The sequence below is a fragment of the Rousettus aegyptiacus genome, unplaced genomic scaffold (assembly GCF_014176215.1).
Source record: "Rousettus aegyptiacus isolate mRouAeg1 unplaced genomic scaffold, mRouAeg1.p scaffold_m13_p_3, whole genome shotgun sequence".
In the NCBI taxonomy this organism is placed as follows: domain Eukaryota; kingdom Metazoa; phylum Chordata; class Mammalia; order Chiroptera; family Pteropodidae; genus Rousettus; species Rousettus aegyptiacus.
Window position 1 is genome coordinate 57,681,854 of NW_023416306.1, and position 16,139 is coordinate 57,697,992.

A 16,139-nucleotide genomic window follows, 5' to 3' on the forward strand; every position below is an offset into this window, starting at 1 on the left:
CTTATGCTTCTCAGAGTTCTTGCTTCTTTCAGCTGTTCCCAGTGGGACACCACTTCCTTTACAAGTGTCTTCGTATGGAGCTCTGGGACACAGTCCTAGTGATAGAATACTGCTACCACAGGTTGGCCATCAGTGATGCGATTAGGGGAAAGTCACAATTTTTTTATTTTCTCATTTCTTTATTTCTCACAGATATGGCTAGATTAGACTTTGGAGAAGAGTTAGAGTAAATGAAAGGAATTCTAGTATGAAAACATTTAAAATCATGTCTAGAACACTTTTTCCCTGCCCAAGGGAAAGCATCAAAGAAGTTTAAACCTTCAGACTTGGTAGGCTTTGACACCAAATCTTGTATAGTAGTCAGGAGTCTGTATGAATTTTTTCCTAGTCTGATCACCTTTGAGGTCTTCCTGCCAATGTAGGTTTTAGAAATGCCTTTGAATCTTTTAGTTGTTTAGTAGGTAACTCTTGAATCAGATACACACTCACTGTAAACCTGTCCCAAAGATCAGCATTAGATTTTAGAGTGTTCTGACTAATAATACAAAGAGAAATATTTTCCTTAATGCCCCCAAAAGAATTCTCTCAAAATGAAGACAGCACTTCACTTTATCATATATATACAGAGCATGATTTTTCTAACTTTGACCCACTTATTCAAGTTGAAACCCCCTGGCCTGCTTTTAAAAAGAAAGAGGTCCATGGCTAAATCATGGCAGATTACTTGGCAAAATAAAGATCCAAATGAAGCTGTTAAATCACCATTGATTATAGGGATTAGATTAAGTTATTATAGGGCAGCTATGGCTAGCCTCCTTTTAAAACAAAAAATCCCTTCTATTACGTACTTCAATCCTATTTGTCCTTTGTCATACCCTCCAAAAGTCTGTTAACATCATTTTGTGTAAAGCCCCTTTTATGTAACTCTGGCAATCTGGCATAACTCTATCATAGCATTATAATTGATTTACTTGTCTGTTTTCCTAGCACATGCAATTTAGTGAGTAATCAATAAATGTTTATTGAATGATAAATGAATCAGTAAAGGAAATTGGGACCTGTTATCTTCTAAAATTTACTCTACCTCAGCAATTCCTTAATAATTAGGCATAAGATTGCATAAAGAGCTAGTGTATTTTCTAATGATTAAAATATGGTATCTGCAGTTAAAATTTTTTAGTGTTTCAAATTAAGTTTTAGAATGTAAATACTCTGATTAGGAAAAAAGAATCAGATTGCTGCTGAGGCCCAGCTTAAAATTAGTATTTCCTCCCACCACTGGAGCTGTACTTTGTACAACCTTCTTTCTTGGGAAGGTAAGAAAGAAACTGAAATACAAGAATATATTCTGAGATCAGTCCTTCTCGTCTAGTAAATGGCAGACAGTCAGGTGCTATTTGTTTTATCATTGATTTAGCCCTTTGCTTATTTTGGCAAAAAGTAGTCTTTTTATATGTAGGAAAGCCTCTATTGGTTGTATGATTTTTGTTTAAAAGCAGGAAATACAAGTTAGTGAGGAATGGAAGAGGTGAAATTATGACAAATGGAAGATGAGAAATTTTCTTTTTCTAAATATGTGTATTTATTAATAAGTGTACAGGAAATTCAGGAAGCACTTTACAATTTATGTATTCTTTATATAAAACCTATGTGTAAGAAGATTTAAAAATCAGTGTGTACAATCAAATCTAAGCTGTTTGGCCCACTGTTGCTCTATCATATGTATTTTTTGTATATTCTAGAACATGGATCTTTTGAAGAAATAGTTGTCAGCAAAGTTTATTTTTATAAAGAGGAATTAATAAAATGCTTATTTATTTTATGATCAAATATATTATTTGACTTCTTATAGAAATTTCAAGAAATTGCTGAAAAAAATATGGAAAAATTGAACCGTATTGAGAAGTCACACGATCACTTGGTTCATGAAAATTCACGCATCAGAAATGTGTTATCTCAGACTCAAAAGGAACAAACATCCTTGCTGGCAGCCTGTGCATTGATGGCTGGTGCCTTATATCCTCTCTATAGCCGATCATGTGCCTTGTCTACACAGAGATATTTTCTCCAGGAGCAGGTTAACACTTTTGAGTTGTTCAAAATGGAAGTTAGAACTCTAGCCCAGGCTTTGTCAACTGTAGAGGAGAAGAAGCAAGAGGAGGCCAGGATGAAGAAAAAACCATTCAAAGGATTGATACGCACGTTCCGGAAAGGTGTTATTGCAATTTTGGCAGCAAACAGACTCAAGGTTTTGGGCCAGTCATGTGCTTCTCTTTTTACTTGGATGGAAAATTTCAAAGAAGGTATAGGCATGTTAGTGTGTACAGGAGAGCCCAAAGACAAGCATAAATTTCCAAGTAAGATAATTTCTACTTTTTCAAATCTCAGTTGCATGTACATGACATACAACAGTGAATATGTTTCACCATTGTGCAAAAACATCAAAAGATCATTTAATATGTCAAGTCATGTAACATAGTACTGTATGTATGTAGATATGTATATTAAGTATAAATTAGGTTTTGATTTTTTAATGAACTTTAAAATATAAAGAAAGTAGCAAATTATATAATTTCAATTTTGTCTAACTTTATTATATTTGAATACTCTTTTCACAGTAAAGTCAAGAGTTTATACAGCAATTTTTTCAGTTAACTCAATACAAAGACTCTTCCCTATTGAAAATTAATTAACAGTGTAGTTTATTTGCACTTTCTATGAATTGTTATAAAATTACCAAAATTAAAAATCTATTGAAGAACTCAATGAAAATGAGAGAAATATAACTTTCGCAGCTAAACAGAGAGATTGTTTGAATGCTTGCTTGACTTTTCTGAGGAAACATTGATTTCAATTTTTAACTTTTGCAAAGCAAGCTAAATAATACAAGTAGAAGAAAATTTTCTTCCCTTTTTTGATGTCAGTTAATACTCAAATATATAAAGTCAATCAAATCTAACATATCTTGTAGACTTTTCTGCACCAGGCAAAGTTCTGTCTACAAGTTTTGATCTAGTTCTTAAACAGCTAAACATAGCTATGCATTTTAAACATGGATTTTAGTAAATTTCTGTAGCATTGCATAATGGATTTTTTCTATTTTTGCAGAACATCAAAAGGAGCAATTGCGTTGTTTGCAAGCACTCAGTTGGCTCACCAGTTCTGACCTTCTTGCTGCAATAATCACTTCAATGGCAGAATTACAGGAAGTCATTTCTAAAACAGGTATTACCCCCTCTTTTATGTTCTTGCAAAATACATTTAAAATCCAAGGTCCAGAAATGCTTTACGGTATAAATTCTAATAAACCATCTAGGAAAAAAATACATTCATTCTCATCTTTCTTTTATTCAAGTACAGAGAGATTGTTAAATCTATATTTAATGATATAGGGAATTACTGTAAATTTCGATGGGTAATTTTATATTTATTTATGGCATTAAATGACATTTCTGGCAAATGTATCCACCTAAATTTTTTCTTCCTTTTGTGATCTGTTTTTCTTATGGAAAGCTCATCATTAGCTTTTTTATTAAGTAAAACTGATAATGTTCTTTCAGATGTCTTAATCTTTCTTCATTTCTATTTCTGGTTGAAAATTTTAGAAGTTTGAGTAATTAAACCAGTAGAAAATTTTTCTCTCTCATTTGGTGATGTGATTTTTTTTTTATGGTTAATTTGAAACAAAGTTAATTTGAATAGTCTGTTCCTTTCCACCAGATGTGGAACCACCTATAATTTGTGATTTCTAAAGGTCTAAAATTCAATTCTTTTTTCAAGACTGAGATAACATGATATGACGGTGTCAAAAGTTCAATGAAAACTATTTTCTCTATGCTAGAAGAATAGCATACTAGTGGTTAAGCTATGCCATTGGATTAATTATTGTCATTTCAGACACATTAATGCTATGAATAGTATAATGGACTTGTTAATACTTGCCTGCTTAATGAAATGCTGTAAGCATTAATGAAATAATAATTTGGGTCATAATCTAATTCTTCAAACAACTCTGCTATGTAAATATAGATCATTTACTATGATTTCAAATATCTAAACCCAGGCTCTTTTAGAAGGAAACTTATGATTCAAAGATTATTTTGAGGTTGTGGTCATTGATGTTGGTAAGCAATATGTTTGTTTAACGCATTGGCAAAACCTCAACATATTGGATTTGGAGTTTGGAATAAAAGTTGAATTAAGTGTATTTTAAGAATGTTGATGTTATAACTTCAAAGAAAAAACTAACATTTTTCAAAGAACTTAATAAAAGTTTTTGGATTTATTTTAATAAACAGATTTATATTAGCTGCATTCTTTGTAGGTATGTGGGCACTTAAAAGTAGATTGGTTTCTTAAGCTATAGTCTTGTTTTGATGATTTTTTTTTATTATTACTTTATTTAATGCACTTTTTCCTTATTACTATGCTATATATACCTTAAGAGATAAAAGAAAAAATATGTGACTCAATCTAGCCCTCTAGAAAATATGCACAGTGTTTATAGAACAAGAATGATAACTCATGAACAACGTTAGGCAAAATGTAAATGGAGATAGTATCATCTTCCCGGTTGTTATGGGGATTAAATGAGATAATACTTGTTAAAATTGTTTACAGTACCTGGCATAGAGTGGGTGCTAAAAAAAATTGTTTCCTACCAACCGTCTCTACACATTTTTAGACAACTAATGAATAATTTTCTATTCTAAAATTGCTGAAGTGCTCTAGTGGTGGCACCTTAGTATAGGGTAAGCAAGGTTTGTGCCTGGCTTTGAATACTGGTTCTGACACTAGCTGTGTGACATGGCAAGTTATTTAAACTTTCTGTGCTTGTTTCTTTATTTGTTAAATGGGAATATTAGTATTATTTATAGAGTTGTTTAGGGGACCAAATGGCTTAATTTGCAAAGTACTTAGAATAGTCTCTGTTTACTAGTTTGCTTATTTTTTTAGTTCAAATGTTAGTTATTAATAAGAAGTACAGATCAGTAGTTACAAAACAGTCACAGGGATTTAGAGTACAGCATAGTGCATATTGTTAATATTATTGCAATGGTTGCGTGTAGTGCCAGGTGGATGCTAGAGTAATTGAGAGGAATCATTTCATGGATTGTATAAATGTCTAACTTTTTAAAATTTAAAATGCAATTAAAAAAAATGTTTATTGCATTAACCGAATAATAAAGAACATTTATAAAAATTTGGATCAAATGAAAATATAATAGTTTATCTTAAAATTTCAAGACAATTTACGCATCTAATATCTAGCTCTAACTTTTTAAAATATGGTTGTACTATAAGTTGGTATATAACAATCAAGAGAAATGTCTTCTTCCGAGTATAGTGAAACTACTCTGTTTGGGGGCATCACAGGTTTGCTTTCTTTGTAACTAATAGAAGACTCTACTTAAAATAGCATAATTATATAGATTTTTTTTTCCTCCCAAGTAATAGAAAGTGTGGAGTAGGTAGAAATCCACACTGTGCCTTCTGCTCTGCTGTCCTTAGCATCTTCATTTTATGCCTCCTAGTTTTAAGCTGGCTACTTTACTTTCAGGCATCAGGATTGTGTTTGGGCAGGAATGAAAAGGGAAGGACATAATGTGAAGGCATTCATACAATGTTGGTAGGAGTGGAAACGATACAATTGCTTTGGAAAAGAGTCTGGGAATTTCTCAAAATGTTAAACAGAGTTATCATATGAGCCAACAATATACTCTTAGATATGTATCCAAGGGAAATGAAAATACATATTCGTACAAAAACTTCTTCGTGAATGTTCATCTCAGCATTATGCATAATGGCCCAAAAGTGGAAACAAACACAAATGTCCATCAACTGATTAATGGATAAATATTCAAATGATGTAATATTGGGCCATAAAAAGGAGTGAAGTACTGATAAGTGCTCTAACAGGGATGAACCTTGGCAAAATTATGCTAAGCTAAAAAAGCTAGTCGCAAAAGATCACATATCATCTGATTCCGTTTATAGGTATCTCATTTTTTTGCATTTCACTTTATTGTGTTTTGCATATATTATCTTTTTTTTTTTTTAAAAAACAATTTGAAGATTCATGGCAACTCTGTATCAAGAAAGTCTATTGGCACTGTTTTCCAACAGCATTTGCTCACTTCATGTCTCTGTGTCACATTTTGGTAAATCTCTTAATATTCTGTAGTTTTTCATTATTATTGTATTTGTTATGGTGATTTGTGATTACTGATTTTTGATGTTGCTATTGTAATTGTTTTGAAGTACCACAAACGGCACCCATGTAAGATGATGAACTTTATAAATGTTGTGTGTGTTCTGACTGCTTCACTGACCAGCTCTTCCCCATTTCTCTCCCTCTCCTTGAACCTTGCTGTTTTGTGAGAAACAGCAAGATTGAAATTAGGCCAATTAATAACTCTACAATGGCCTCTAATTGCTAAAAGGAAAGAAAGAATCACACATCTCTCACTTTAAGTCAAAGGCTAGAAATGATTAAGCTTAGTGAGGAATCCATGTCAAAAGCCAAGATAGTCTGAAAGGTAGGCCTTTTTCATCAAACAACCAAATTGCAAATGCAAAAGAAAAGTTCCTGAAGGAAATTGAAAGTGCTACTCCAGCGAACATATAAATGATAAGAAAGTGAAACAGCCTTATTGCTGTTGTGGAAAAAGTTTTAGTGGTCTGGATAGAAATCAAACCAACTACAACATTGCCTTAAGCCAGAGCCTAATCCAGAGCAAGGCCCTATCTCTTCAGTTTTTCGAAGGATGAGAGAGATGAGAAAGCTGCAGAAGAAAAGTTTGAAGTTAACAGAGGTTGATTCATGAGATTTAAGGAAAGAAGCCATCTCCATAACATAAAAGTGCAAGGTGAAGCAGCAAGTGCTGATGTAGAAGCTGCAGCAAGTTATCCAGAAGATACAGCTACGATAATTAATGAAGGTGGCTACACCAAACAGGAGATTTTCAGTATAGACAAAACAACCTTTTATATTCGAAGATGCTATCTCGGACTTTCATAGCTGGAGAGAAGTCAAGGCCTGGCTTCAAAGCTTCAAAGGTCAGGCTGACTCTCTTGTTAGGAGCTAATACAGCTGGTGACTTGAAGCCAATGCTCATTTACCATTTCAAAAATCCTAGCGCCCTTACGAATTATGCTATAAGTGACCATTGTGCTGTATACCTGAAACTAATTTAAAAAAAGAATTATGCTAAACCTACTCTGCCTATATTCTGTAGATGGAACAACAAAGTCTAGATGATAGCACATCTGTTTACAACATGGTTTAAGAATATTTTAATCCCACTGTTGAGACCTACTACTCAGAAAAAAATCTTCCTTTCAAAATATTACTGCTCATTAGCAAGGTACTTGATCACTCAAGAGCTCTGATGGAAATGTTCACAAGATTGTTTTCATACCAGAAAACTTGAGGAAAAAAAATTAGAGAATAACAATAACAAAACAAAAAGTTTCTCATTATACAGGAATAGCTACTGTTAAAATTTGTATATGTTCTTCTACTTTGTTTTATCCCTTAATCTCTTTCTATTTCTCTATCTGCCTGCCCACCCATCATCCCTCCCATCCTGCTACCCACCAATCCATCTATCGACTAACAGCCTAACAAAATGTTATTTTGTTTTATATTTTCATTTAAAAATTATTGTAAAATAACCTTATAGAAACTTATAGAAAAGTTTTAAGTATACAACAAAGAACTCTTTTTGCTGAATGACATGAGAGCTAGTTGCTGTTATATTTTAGTGTGCGTTTCAGAGACATTCTCGTACATAACTAAAGTGCAGTGATCAACATCAGGAAAACAACATTGGTACAGTCTACCATTCAAACCCTATTCTATATTCTGTAGGTGTCCTAACCCTGTTTTTTATAGTACAAGTATCTGGTTTAGAATTATGTGTTGCATTTAGTCGTGATTCTTTTGTCTTCCTTGGCGTGGAACAGTTCCTTAGTTTTTCTTTGACAATCTTGACCTAAAAGAATTCAGGTCAGTTATTGGTAGAATATCCCTTAGTTTTGATTTGTTTGAGGTTTCTTCATGATTAGATTAAGCTTATGCATTTTTGTCAATATCACAGAAGTGATACTGTGCTTTGCTTTTGGTATACTATCATAGGTTCAGCTTAAACAAAGGCATTCTTTTTGAGGATTTCCTTTATTTATATTAATATTTTTCTAGAGAATGATTTTTATTGCATATTCCGTAATTTATTTGAGCAATTCACAATAGAGTGGTTTCATCATACCACAGGTACCAGGAATATCAGTTCAGTGTTGGTTTGTAATTGATTCATTGTCTCTTGAATAATCTAATATTATCAGCAGCATCTTAATTCTTTCAACCAAGTGGGAAATTAAAACAGCAAAATCTAAGAAAGTCTTTTAAGGAAATCTGAAAATTCTGAAATGAAATAAGGTATTTCTAGAACTATGTTTTTCTTCCCTCCCCTCCCCTTCCTTGCTTCCTTTACTTTTTGAAGAACTTGCTGAAAGTTTAAACCATTTTGCATGTCAAGACTACATATTGATGGCATCATTGGCACTTCTTTCTTTTTAGCTCCAGGAAAACTGGTACATGTATGCCAATACCAAGTAGTTTTTTTTTTAAGTATTAAATAGTAACTGTATTGCTTTTTGTGTTATCTCTGTTCTAATATATATATAAAAAAATCAGTAAATTACTCTTTTTTAAAAATTGGGTGCTTTTATTTTTAGAGTTCTGAATTATATACATACTATTAACTATCTAGGAAGGAAAATTTAAAAATTGGGAGAGAAAATTAAACATGTTGGATAATAGTAGAGTATGGATTAAGGATTTTGACTCTAGATTTGAATATAATTGCATAATATATATGTGACATTGGGAAAATTGCTTAATCCCCTTTCAGCCTCAATAGCTTCATATATAAAATTTGGCTAAGAAAAGATCCCACTTCATAGGTTTATCAGGAGTCAATTTAACTTGTTTAGCCAAGTTCGTGTGTGTATGTGTGTGTGTGTGTGTGTGTACTGATGTCTTAAGTGAACTGGTATCTTTCCTTAAACTGTTTCATGAAACTAGAAATTCAATATGGTAGCTTGAATTCACTGCTCAGAAAGTACTGAAGGTGGTTGCCTCCATTTCCTTCTTAAACTTTGATGATGTATTTATAGACAGTGGGCAGAGACCCTAGTTTCCATGTTGCCTGTCTAAATACTGGACAGGTGGCAACCTTCTTGCTTTCTTTCATTAAAGTGTTTGCCCACTTGAGATAAATTACCTCTTCCAGGTATCCAAATGGTGTGCCTGCAAGAGATCATTTACCTCAAACAGGGGAGAATGTTACTTCCACTGAAGGAGTTGGGATATCAATCATTTTGGGAATTAACTAAAGAACCCTTTAGATATCTGAATGTTTTCAAATTAGTAGCCCAGACTCAGTTTTTCAAGATAGAAACAAATGTGCTAATTTGGTTAGAAATATCTCTGAACAAATACGGAAGCATATGGATATGAGTAGAATGTTAATACATTTTGTAACATTTATATATTTAAATTATAATTGAATCTTAATTATCTAGAAGATAGATGACCCAAATAGGCATACCCCTGCTATTACTACTCAGAACTTTTTTTTCATCGTATATACTTTGAACTAACTTTCTAGAGGTCATATAGCAACTCTTTCAGGCAAAACTCAAAAATCTAGGCTGTGTTCAGCATAACATTGAGGTTTCACTCTTAGGAAGTTTAATACAGTTCGTTAAGATATTTGTATTAGCAGGTAGTTATTAGTATATATTCATAAGCTTTTTAAGGCTTTATGTAATCCTAACAAATGATAAAAAAGAGTTTTGCTACTCCAGATGTGGTCTACAGACCAGCAGCATCAGCATTAACTGGGAATGTGTTAGAAATGCATAATCTCAGACTCCCCTTCAGAGCTACTCTGTCAGAATCTGCATTTCAACAAGACCCTAGGATGATTTATATGCATAGTAAAGTTTGAGAAGTAGCTTAGAGGATTTTGTTATTTACATCAAACATTTATATCTAAAATCGAAACAATACAATCTGACCATGGGCCGTTTCTGGTACCTTAGATACTAGGTCTAATTTGGGGAGCCACATTAACTTACTGAATTTTCTTTTATTTTTTGATTTTCTTTTTCATTATTACTTTTGCATTTATTCATATTTTTCACTCATTTTATCATGAGAATTTTCAAGCATATAAAAAATTTGAAAGAATTTTACATTGAACAGATATCTTGGTTTTTAAATTAAAATTTATTTGCCTATCATAATTTTTAAGGACAGATTTTGAATGGACAATTTATCCTTGGATGTGTTTATGACTATGTAAAATTCCATCGTAGTACAGCATGAAATTTGAACCATGGATTCACAATCCTTTTTCTTCCTGATATAAATTGTATTGAATATGTTGACCTAGCCAAAGATGAACTCACTGCCTTTAGGACAAATTCTTATCACAATAGGTTTTGAATTTAAAAGCCTTGGGGAATTCTGGTATTTTTTTGAGAGGAGCCTATCTTCAGCTTGTAAAGTGAAATTTAGAAACTTGAATTACATTTGCAGCAGTACCTATGTGTGAATCAGGATTTTCATCACTTTTGAATATAAAAAAATAAATAAAAATTTCATGTCCAACATGACATATATGGTGCCTTCTTGAAGATCAGTTCATAGTTCAGTGTTCTTAGTTTGGCTAAACAATAACTTTTACTATGCTATATCTTTTAAAATGTGTATATATACACACATACATACACACTATAGTTTACTCTGAATTCCTGATCTATGGATGTTGGTAGTTTTTCTTAGTTTTTCACTATTTTAAGTAATACTGTAATAAATTATGCTGTAATAAATATATTTGTGCATAAAGTCATTTTATAGTTATACAATTGTTTCTCAGGCTAAATTCCTGAGAAATGAGTTTGCATATTTTACATTGGAAAGTATTGCTAGTCTGCCTTTTGTAAAAAATGTTTTACATTACACTCTCATGAACAGTAGCGAGAGTTCTGGTTTCCTCATAATACCTTTGGTAGATGAAGTTTCGACAGTTTTTTTTTATCTTTATCAATTTGAAAGGCAAAAGAACCTATATTATTAGTTATTTTTGATTGTCAGATTACATATCTTAATTTGTTCTACACCCATTTATATTATTTTACAAATTATCACATTATGTTTATATAAGAGGGGGTGTGTTCGTTTCTTATGGAATTATAGGAACTTGAGTATCACCTATGTTAACACTTTGCCATATATAATGTAAATATATTTTTCAGTTTGTGTTTTAATTTTTCTGTGGATAAAATTGTCTTTTGGTGATTTGCTTAGGCTAGCCTCACCTCAAGGTTGTATTGCTTATGTTTTAGTCCAGTATTTTCAATTTTTGTATTAAATCTTGGATTTATCTGGAATTATTTTTGGTGTAAGTAGTGAGAAAATGGTTAAGATTTATTTGTGTTCAGATGACAAGCTAGTCCCAATATGTTTTAATTCAGTCAGCTGTTTTTTTCCCCATTGAGTTAAGATATATCACTTAGTATATATTAAATTATTGTGAGTATTTAGATCTCTTTCATGTCTCTCCATTCTGTTCCATTAGTCTCCCTGTCTTTTCTAGTACCAGTATCATACTGCTATTTTCATGAGTATATCTCGATGGTTTAAAATATGGTAAGACAAATTATCTTATTAATTTTTAAAATAGTATTTTGGGCTGTTTTTGTAGGATTTTATTTTTTATTTAGATAGAACACTTCTTTGAAGCAAACATCTTATCATAATGATTGACTCCCATGTTTGAAAACTGATGTCTACATTCACATTTCCCAAATTATTAGTTTTTTGGAGACACAAGCATCATTTTTGCTCAGAGGAATGCTTTATGATTGTGATGTGTTGATGTCACTTGAAAGGAATTGCTTATAGAAAGGGTAATAGTGAAAGGTGTTTTTGGAAAAGTCAGTAGAGATCAGATCACGTAGGGTCATATGAGCACGTTTTAAGGAGTTTGAATTTATTCTAAGATCTGATTAGAGTCAGTAAAGCTTAAAGGCAGGGATTATGACAGCATCCTAGTTGTGTTTTAGAAGTCACTGTATCTACAGTGGAGGATGGATTGAAGAGGGGAAAGACTGGAGAAGAGTAGGGAGACTCTTGCAAGAATATAGATGAGATAAGGCCATGATCACAGAGAACATCGAATAGATTGGAGAACTATTAAGGGCAGGATGTTGGGGAGATGGCAAGGGAGATGGAGATGTCAAAGATGACAGAACGTACCCAGGTGTGTAGAACTGGGTCAAAATTTAATGCAGTTAACATTATTACCATGATTAACATTTCTAACATTATTATTAATATCATTCGTTATATTACTAATTCTTAATATTACAATCATGACTACCATTATTCTTAAATAAACGATTACATATTTACATACATATTAATGAAATAATTACTCATTTTTCCCTTTTTTTCATTGAAATAGTGTTTCTTAATCTTTCTTGAGTGTGAGGTACTTCATTTAAATAAGAAAACATATTGTAGTTTGCTCTCTCCCACATAATACTTGTATTTTTGTAGCAGTTGACTTCTGCAATGTTTTAATGGACTTTTAATTTTATTACTCACAACATCATGAACATAAGTAATTCATGCTGTATATATTTTTTAGGGCTAAATAAAGATAAAATTGGCAATAGCTGCTTCAGTTAGAAGGGGTAAAACTCTAACTTTTCAGTCTCTCCTCTCTCCTATCATGAGATCTGTAACCTACAGTTTTAGATCTAGTGGTTGAAACAATTCTTTATGAATTTGTTTTGAAGTTTTAGACTTACTTATACCATATTGCCTCTTCCATTGGAAAAAGTAATGGCAGAACATAGGGTTCTCTTTTTTCTTAACAGATACATGCTATTAAATAGAGGAAAGTGATTAACAAATATATTTAACATAAACAAGAATTTGTTAAATGTAGCTAGTCAAATATTTAAACAATCTAGACAAATTTATTTAGTTTTATTTTTTATTATTTATTTTTTAATTTTTTTTAAGTTTATTGGGGTAACATTGGTTAATACAATTATATAATTTTTAGGTTATGTTATAGTTTGACATCTGTATATTCTATTATGTGATTACCACTCAAAGTCCAGTTTCCTTCAGCTACCATATATTTGATCCCCCTTTACCCACTTCACCCTCCCACTACCCTCCTATATTTGATTCTCTTCACCCCATCTACCTCTCCCCTCCTCCCCTACCCCTCACCCTCTGGTAACCACTAGTCCATTGTCCATAGACAAGTTTAGACATGAAAAACTTTGGTGGCTCTTTTTTTCTCTTATTTCTGTATCTTACACAGATAATTCTATAACTACATCATTAGAGGTTTTTTTTGTTTGTTTTTTCATTTATTTAATATTGAACTAATTGTGCTCTATATCATATAATGTGAAGTATATTGTAAAAATGCTTCTTCCTCATCAAAGAATAAATTATTTAGTGCTCTTTCTGTAGTTCGTGGAGAGTCAGTAGTCAGGGACTTAGAGAGTGTGCCTCTTTCCCTCTTTGTAAAAATTTAGAAGAATACCTTGTAGAATTATATTGTCACTTAATTTCAGCTTTTAGAGTGGTTAATGTCTACACAAACACATTTCTGTGATATACTGAAAACCACACTCCTTAAAATTTAATCGTAGTTAATTTTTGCTTTTAAAGTCACTTTATCTGTGAAAGTTTCTTAAAACAATGATCTTTTATCTTGTTTATTTAAAAAGACTAACTTTTGACATACCATAAAAGTTATTAATTTCTCCTGCTATTATTTAATGCAATTTTGTATTCAGCATTGTTGTAGTTGCTGTGGAAGTAAAAAAGAATTATCAATAATGTAACATATAAAAATATGCTAGGCTGGCACAGTGCAGATAAAAAGAGTTTACTAAGATGAAAAACGATACAGTTAAGGCGTTGCAAACCAGTTGGAGAAACAGGGTATTAGGCATTGGAATGATTGGCAAATAAAGCTATTAAATTCTTTTTTATTCATGATTTATTTAAGGAATCTGATTGTTAAAGAAACTGTGTATTTCAAATATACCTTGTCTGTCTTCCATCCATGGTATTCTCAGAGAGTGTGCTTATGAGAAGCATATAGAATTAAACTTATATTATCTTATGTTATATTCTTAGAAGTCAGTACATCAGTAACTGATAGAAATAAATTTTAAATGGAAGATATTATGCTTTTATTCAATTAATTTTTTATTTTATATTATGCTTTTATCCAATTAATAATTTTTATGTTATATATAACTTCTAAGCAGTATGGTTTTCAAATTCTGACTGCTGCATAGATTTAAAAATTGATCCTTTATACACTGAAGAATAAAAGAAATAAAACAAAGCTGGAATTTTTTAACAGGACTTCTGTGAAACAGTTCCTCATGACATAGTAAGCACTGATTGATTACCTTCTTAGTGTTGCACTTTACTCTCGAACCATACATATTCTTAGAATTATAAAACATTTTTTTCTATTGGATAAAACAAACCAAATATGCTTTTTCTGTGCTTATGATGCAAAGACAAAATTTAAATTAACACCAAAATCAGAGGCTCTTGAAATGTGGATTGATATACTACTGAATTTAAATAATATCTCCTTGCTTGTCATTTTACACAGATAGTACCATAAGACAAGTAATGACAGATTAATACCTGCCTAGCAGTGGGAAAACTAAATTACACAACTTTTATTAAGGCATAAATAAACCTATTAACCATTATCTGGAATACCAATTAGTAGAAAGAGCACTGACAATTTTATTTATCAACATTAAATGCAATTATTAATTACAGACCTGATGAATCTGGCAGTAAGCAGGCCATGTTGGATTTTCTGGGACCTTAGGTCCATCATATGAGAGGGATGATTACCAAAATCCATTGGGAAATAAGTAATTGTAGTTGTAAAGTTTAATTGCCTTGGAATAAGGCAAATTATATTTTCAAATTATATTTACATTCTTATCTGAGAATGTAAATAGTGTGACATTAAGGTAAGAAGCTTCAATAGTTGAAATAGAAAATGAATTTATATTATGTTTTAAAACAAAGAAAAGAATGGTGATAAATTTTTAGTATCCTAATGTTCGGTGTGAATGATATACTGTTAAGTCCATGCAGATTTTCTTAGATATATCATTTAGTAGGTGAAGTAAACGCATTCCTTTATTTATAGTGAAAATTAAAGTGGGAGGGGACTTTTGGAATGAATTACTATTACTATAATGAATGGGAATTGTATAATTGAGGAAACACTTCTAATGTGTTGTAATCGGAAGTGTTGTGAAATGAAGAAGAGACAATTCACATTTTTCTGTGTCTTTCTTTTTCTTTGAAGATCCGAATTCCAGAGTTTGTGGACATTTACTTATAGGTGCAGCCAAGAGTTCTTTTGCAAAACTCATGGATAAAATTAGTTTGGCAATGGAGAGTTTACCTTTGCACAGTAGCAGCAGCATCAGGAGTGTTACATATGTAGAAAAAGATTCCCTGGCTCAGAGGCTGGCTCGCGGACTTCATAAAGTAAACACACTGGCCCTGAAATATGGACTGTGTGGCCACGTGCCCATTTTGGTAGGTATGAAATTTTATTAAATAGGGACTTTAGGACTTGTAAATTTATTTCTGAGTGAGGCTTATTTGTACTTTAAATTAGTTGTACATGACTGTATCTTGATTTCCTTTAGATATCATGTACTTCCAAATGTGGCCAAATGTCAAAATACAGAGTTCTGGCCTGAGTTCTGAGTTGACTGTTCCCTACAAGTATACTGCAATGAAATTGTGTGAGACATAAGCGATCATCAGTTCTATTTTCCAGCCATCTAGATTATTTCTTTTCTTCAGTCGTTCATTTCATATAAGCCAAATTATTTGTCACATAAAAATGAAGTTTTCACCTCTAAATTTCAGCTATAGCTGGTATCATTCTCTGTGTAACCTGTTACATTAAATTTGGTAAAATGGTCATTAGTAATTAATTAGTAAATCTGTAGTTACGTCTTGTAAAATTGCTCTT

At 31.9% G+C, this 16,139-nt stretch overlaps 1 protein-coding gene across 8 annotated transcripts in view; it reads left to right on the forward strand.

Annotated features, from left to right (window-relative positions):
• CCDC171 (coiled-coil domain containing 171) overlaps nt 1-16,139 on the forward strand; it is a 245,529-nt gene that overhangs the window by 104,111 nt on the left and 125,279 nt on the right. For all 8 annotated transcript variants that reach the window (XM_036239088.1, XM_036239086.1, XM_036239089.1 and 5 more), the window contains 3 exons: nt 1,853-2,357; nt 3,109-3,225; nt 15,459-15,694. In XM_036239088.1, coding sequence (XP_036094981.1) covers nt 1,853-2,357; nt 3,109-3,225; nt 15,459-15,694 — 858 coding nt within the window. The remainder of the gene's footprint in view (nt 1-1,852; nt 2,358-3,108; nt 3,226-15,458; nt 15,695-16,139) is intronic.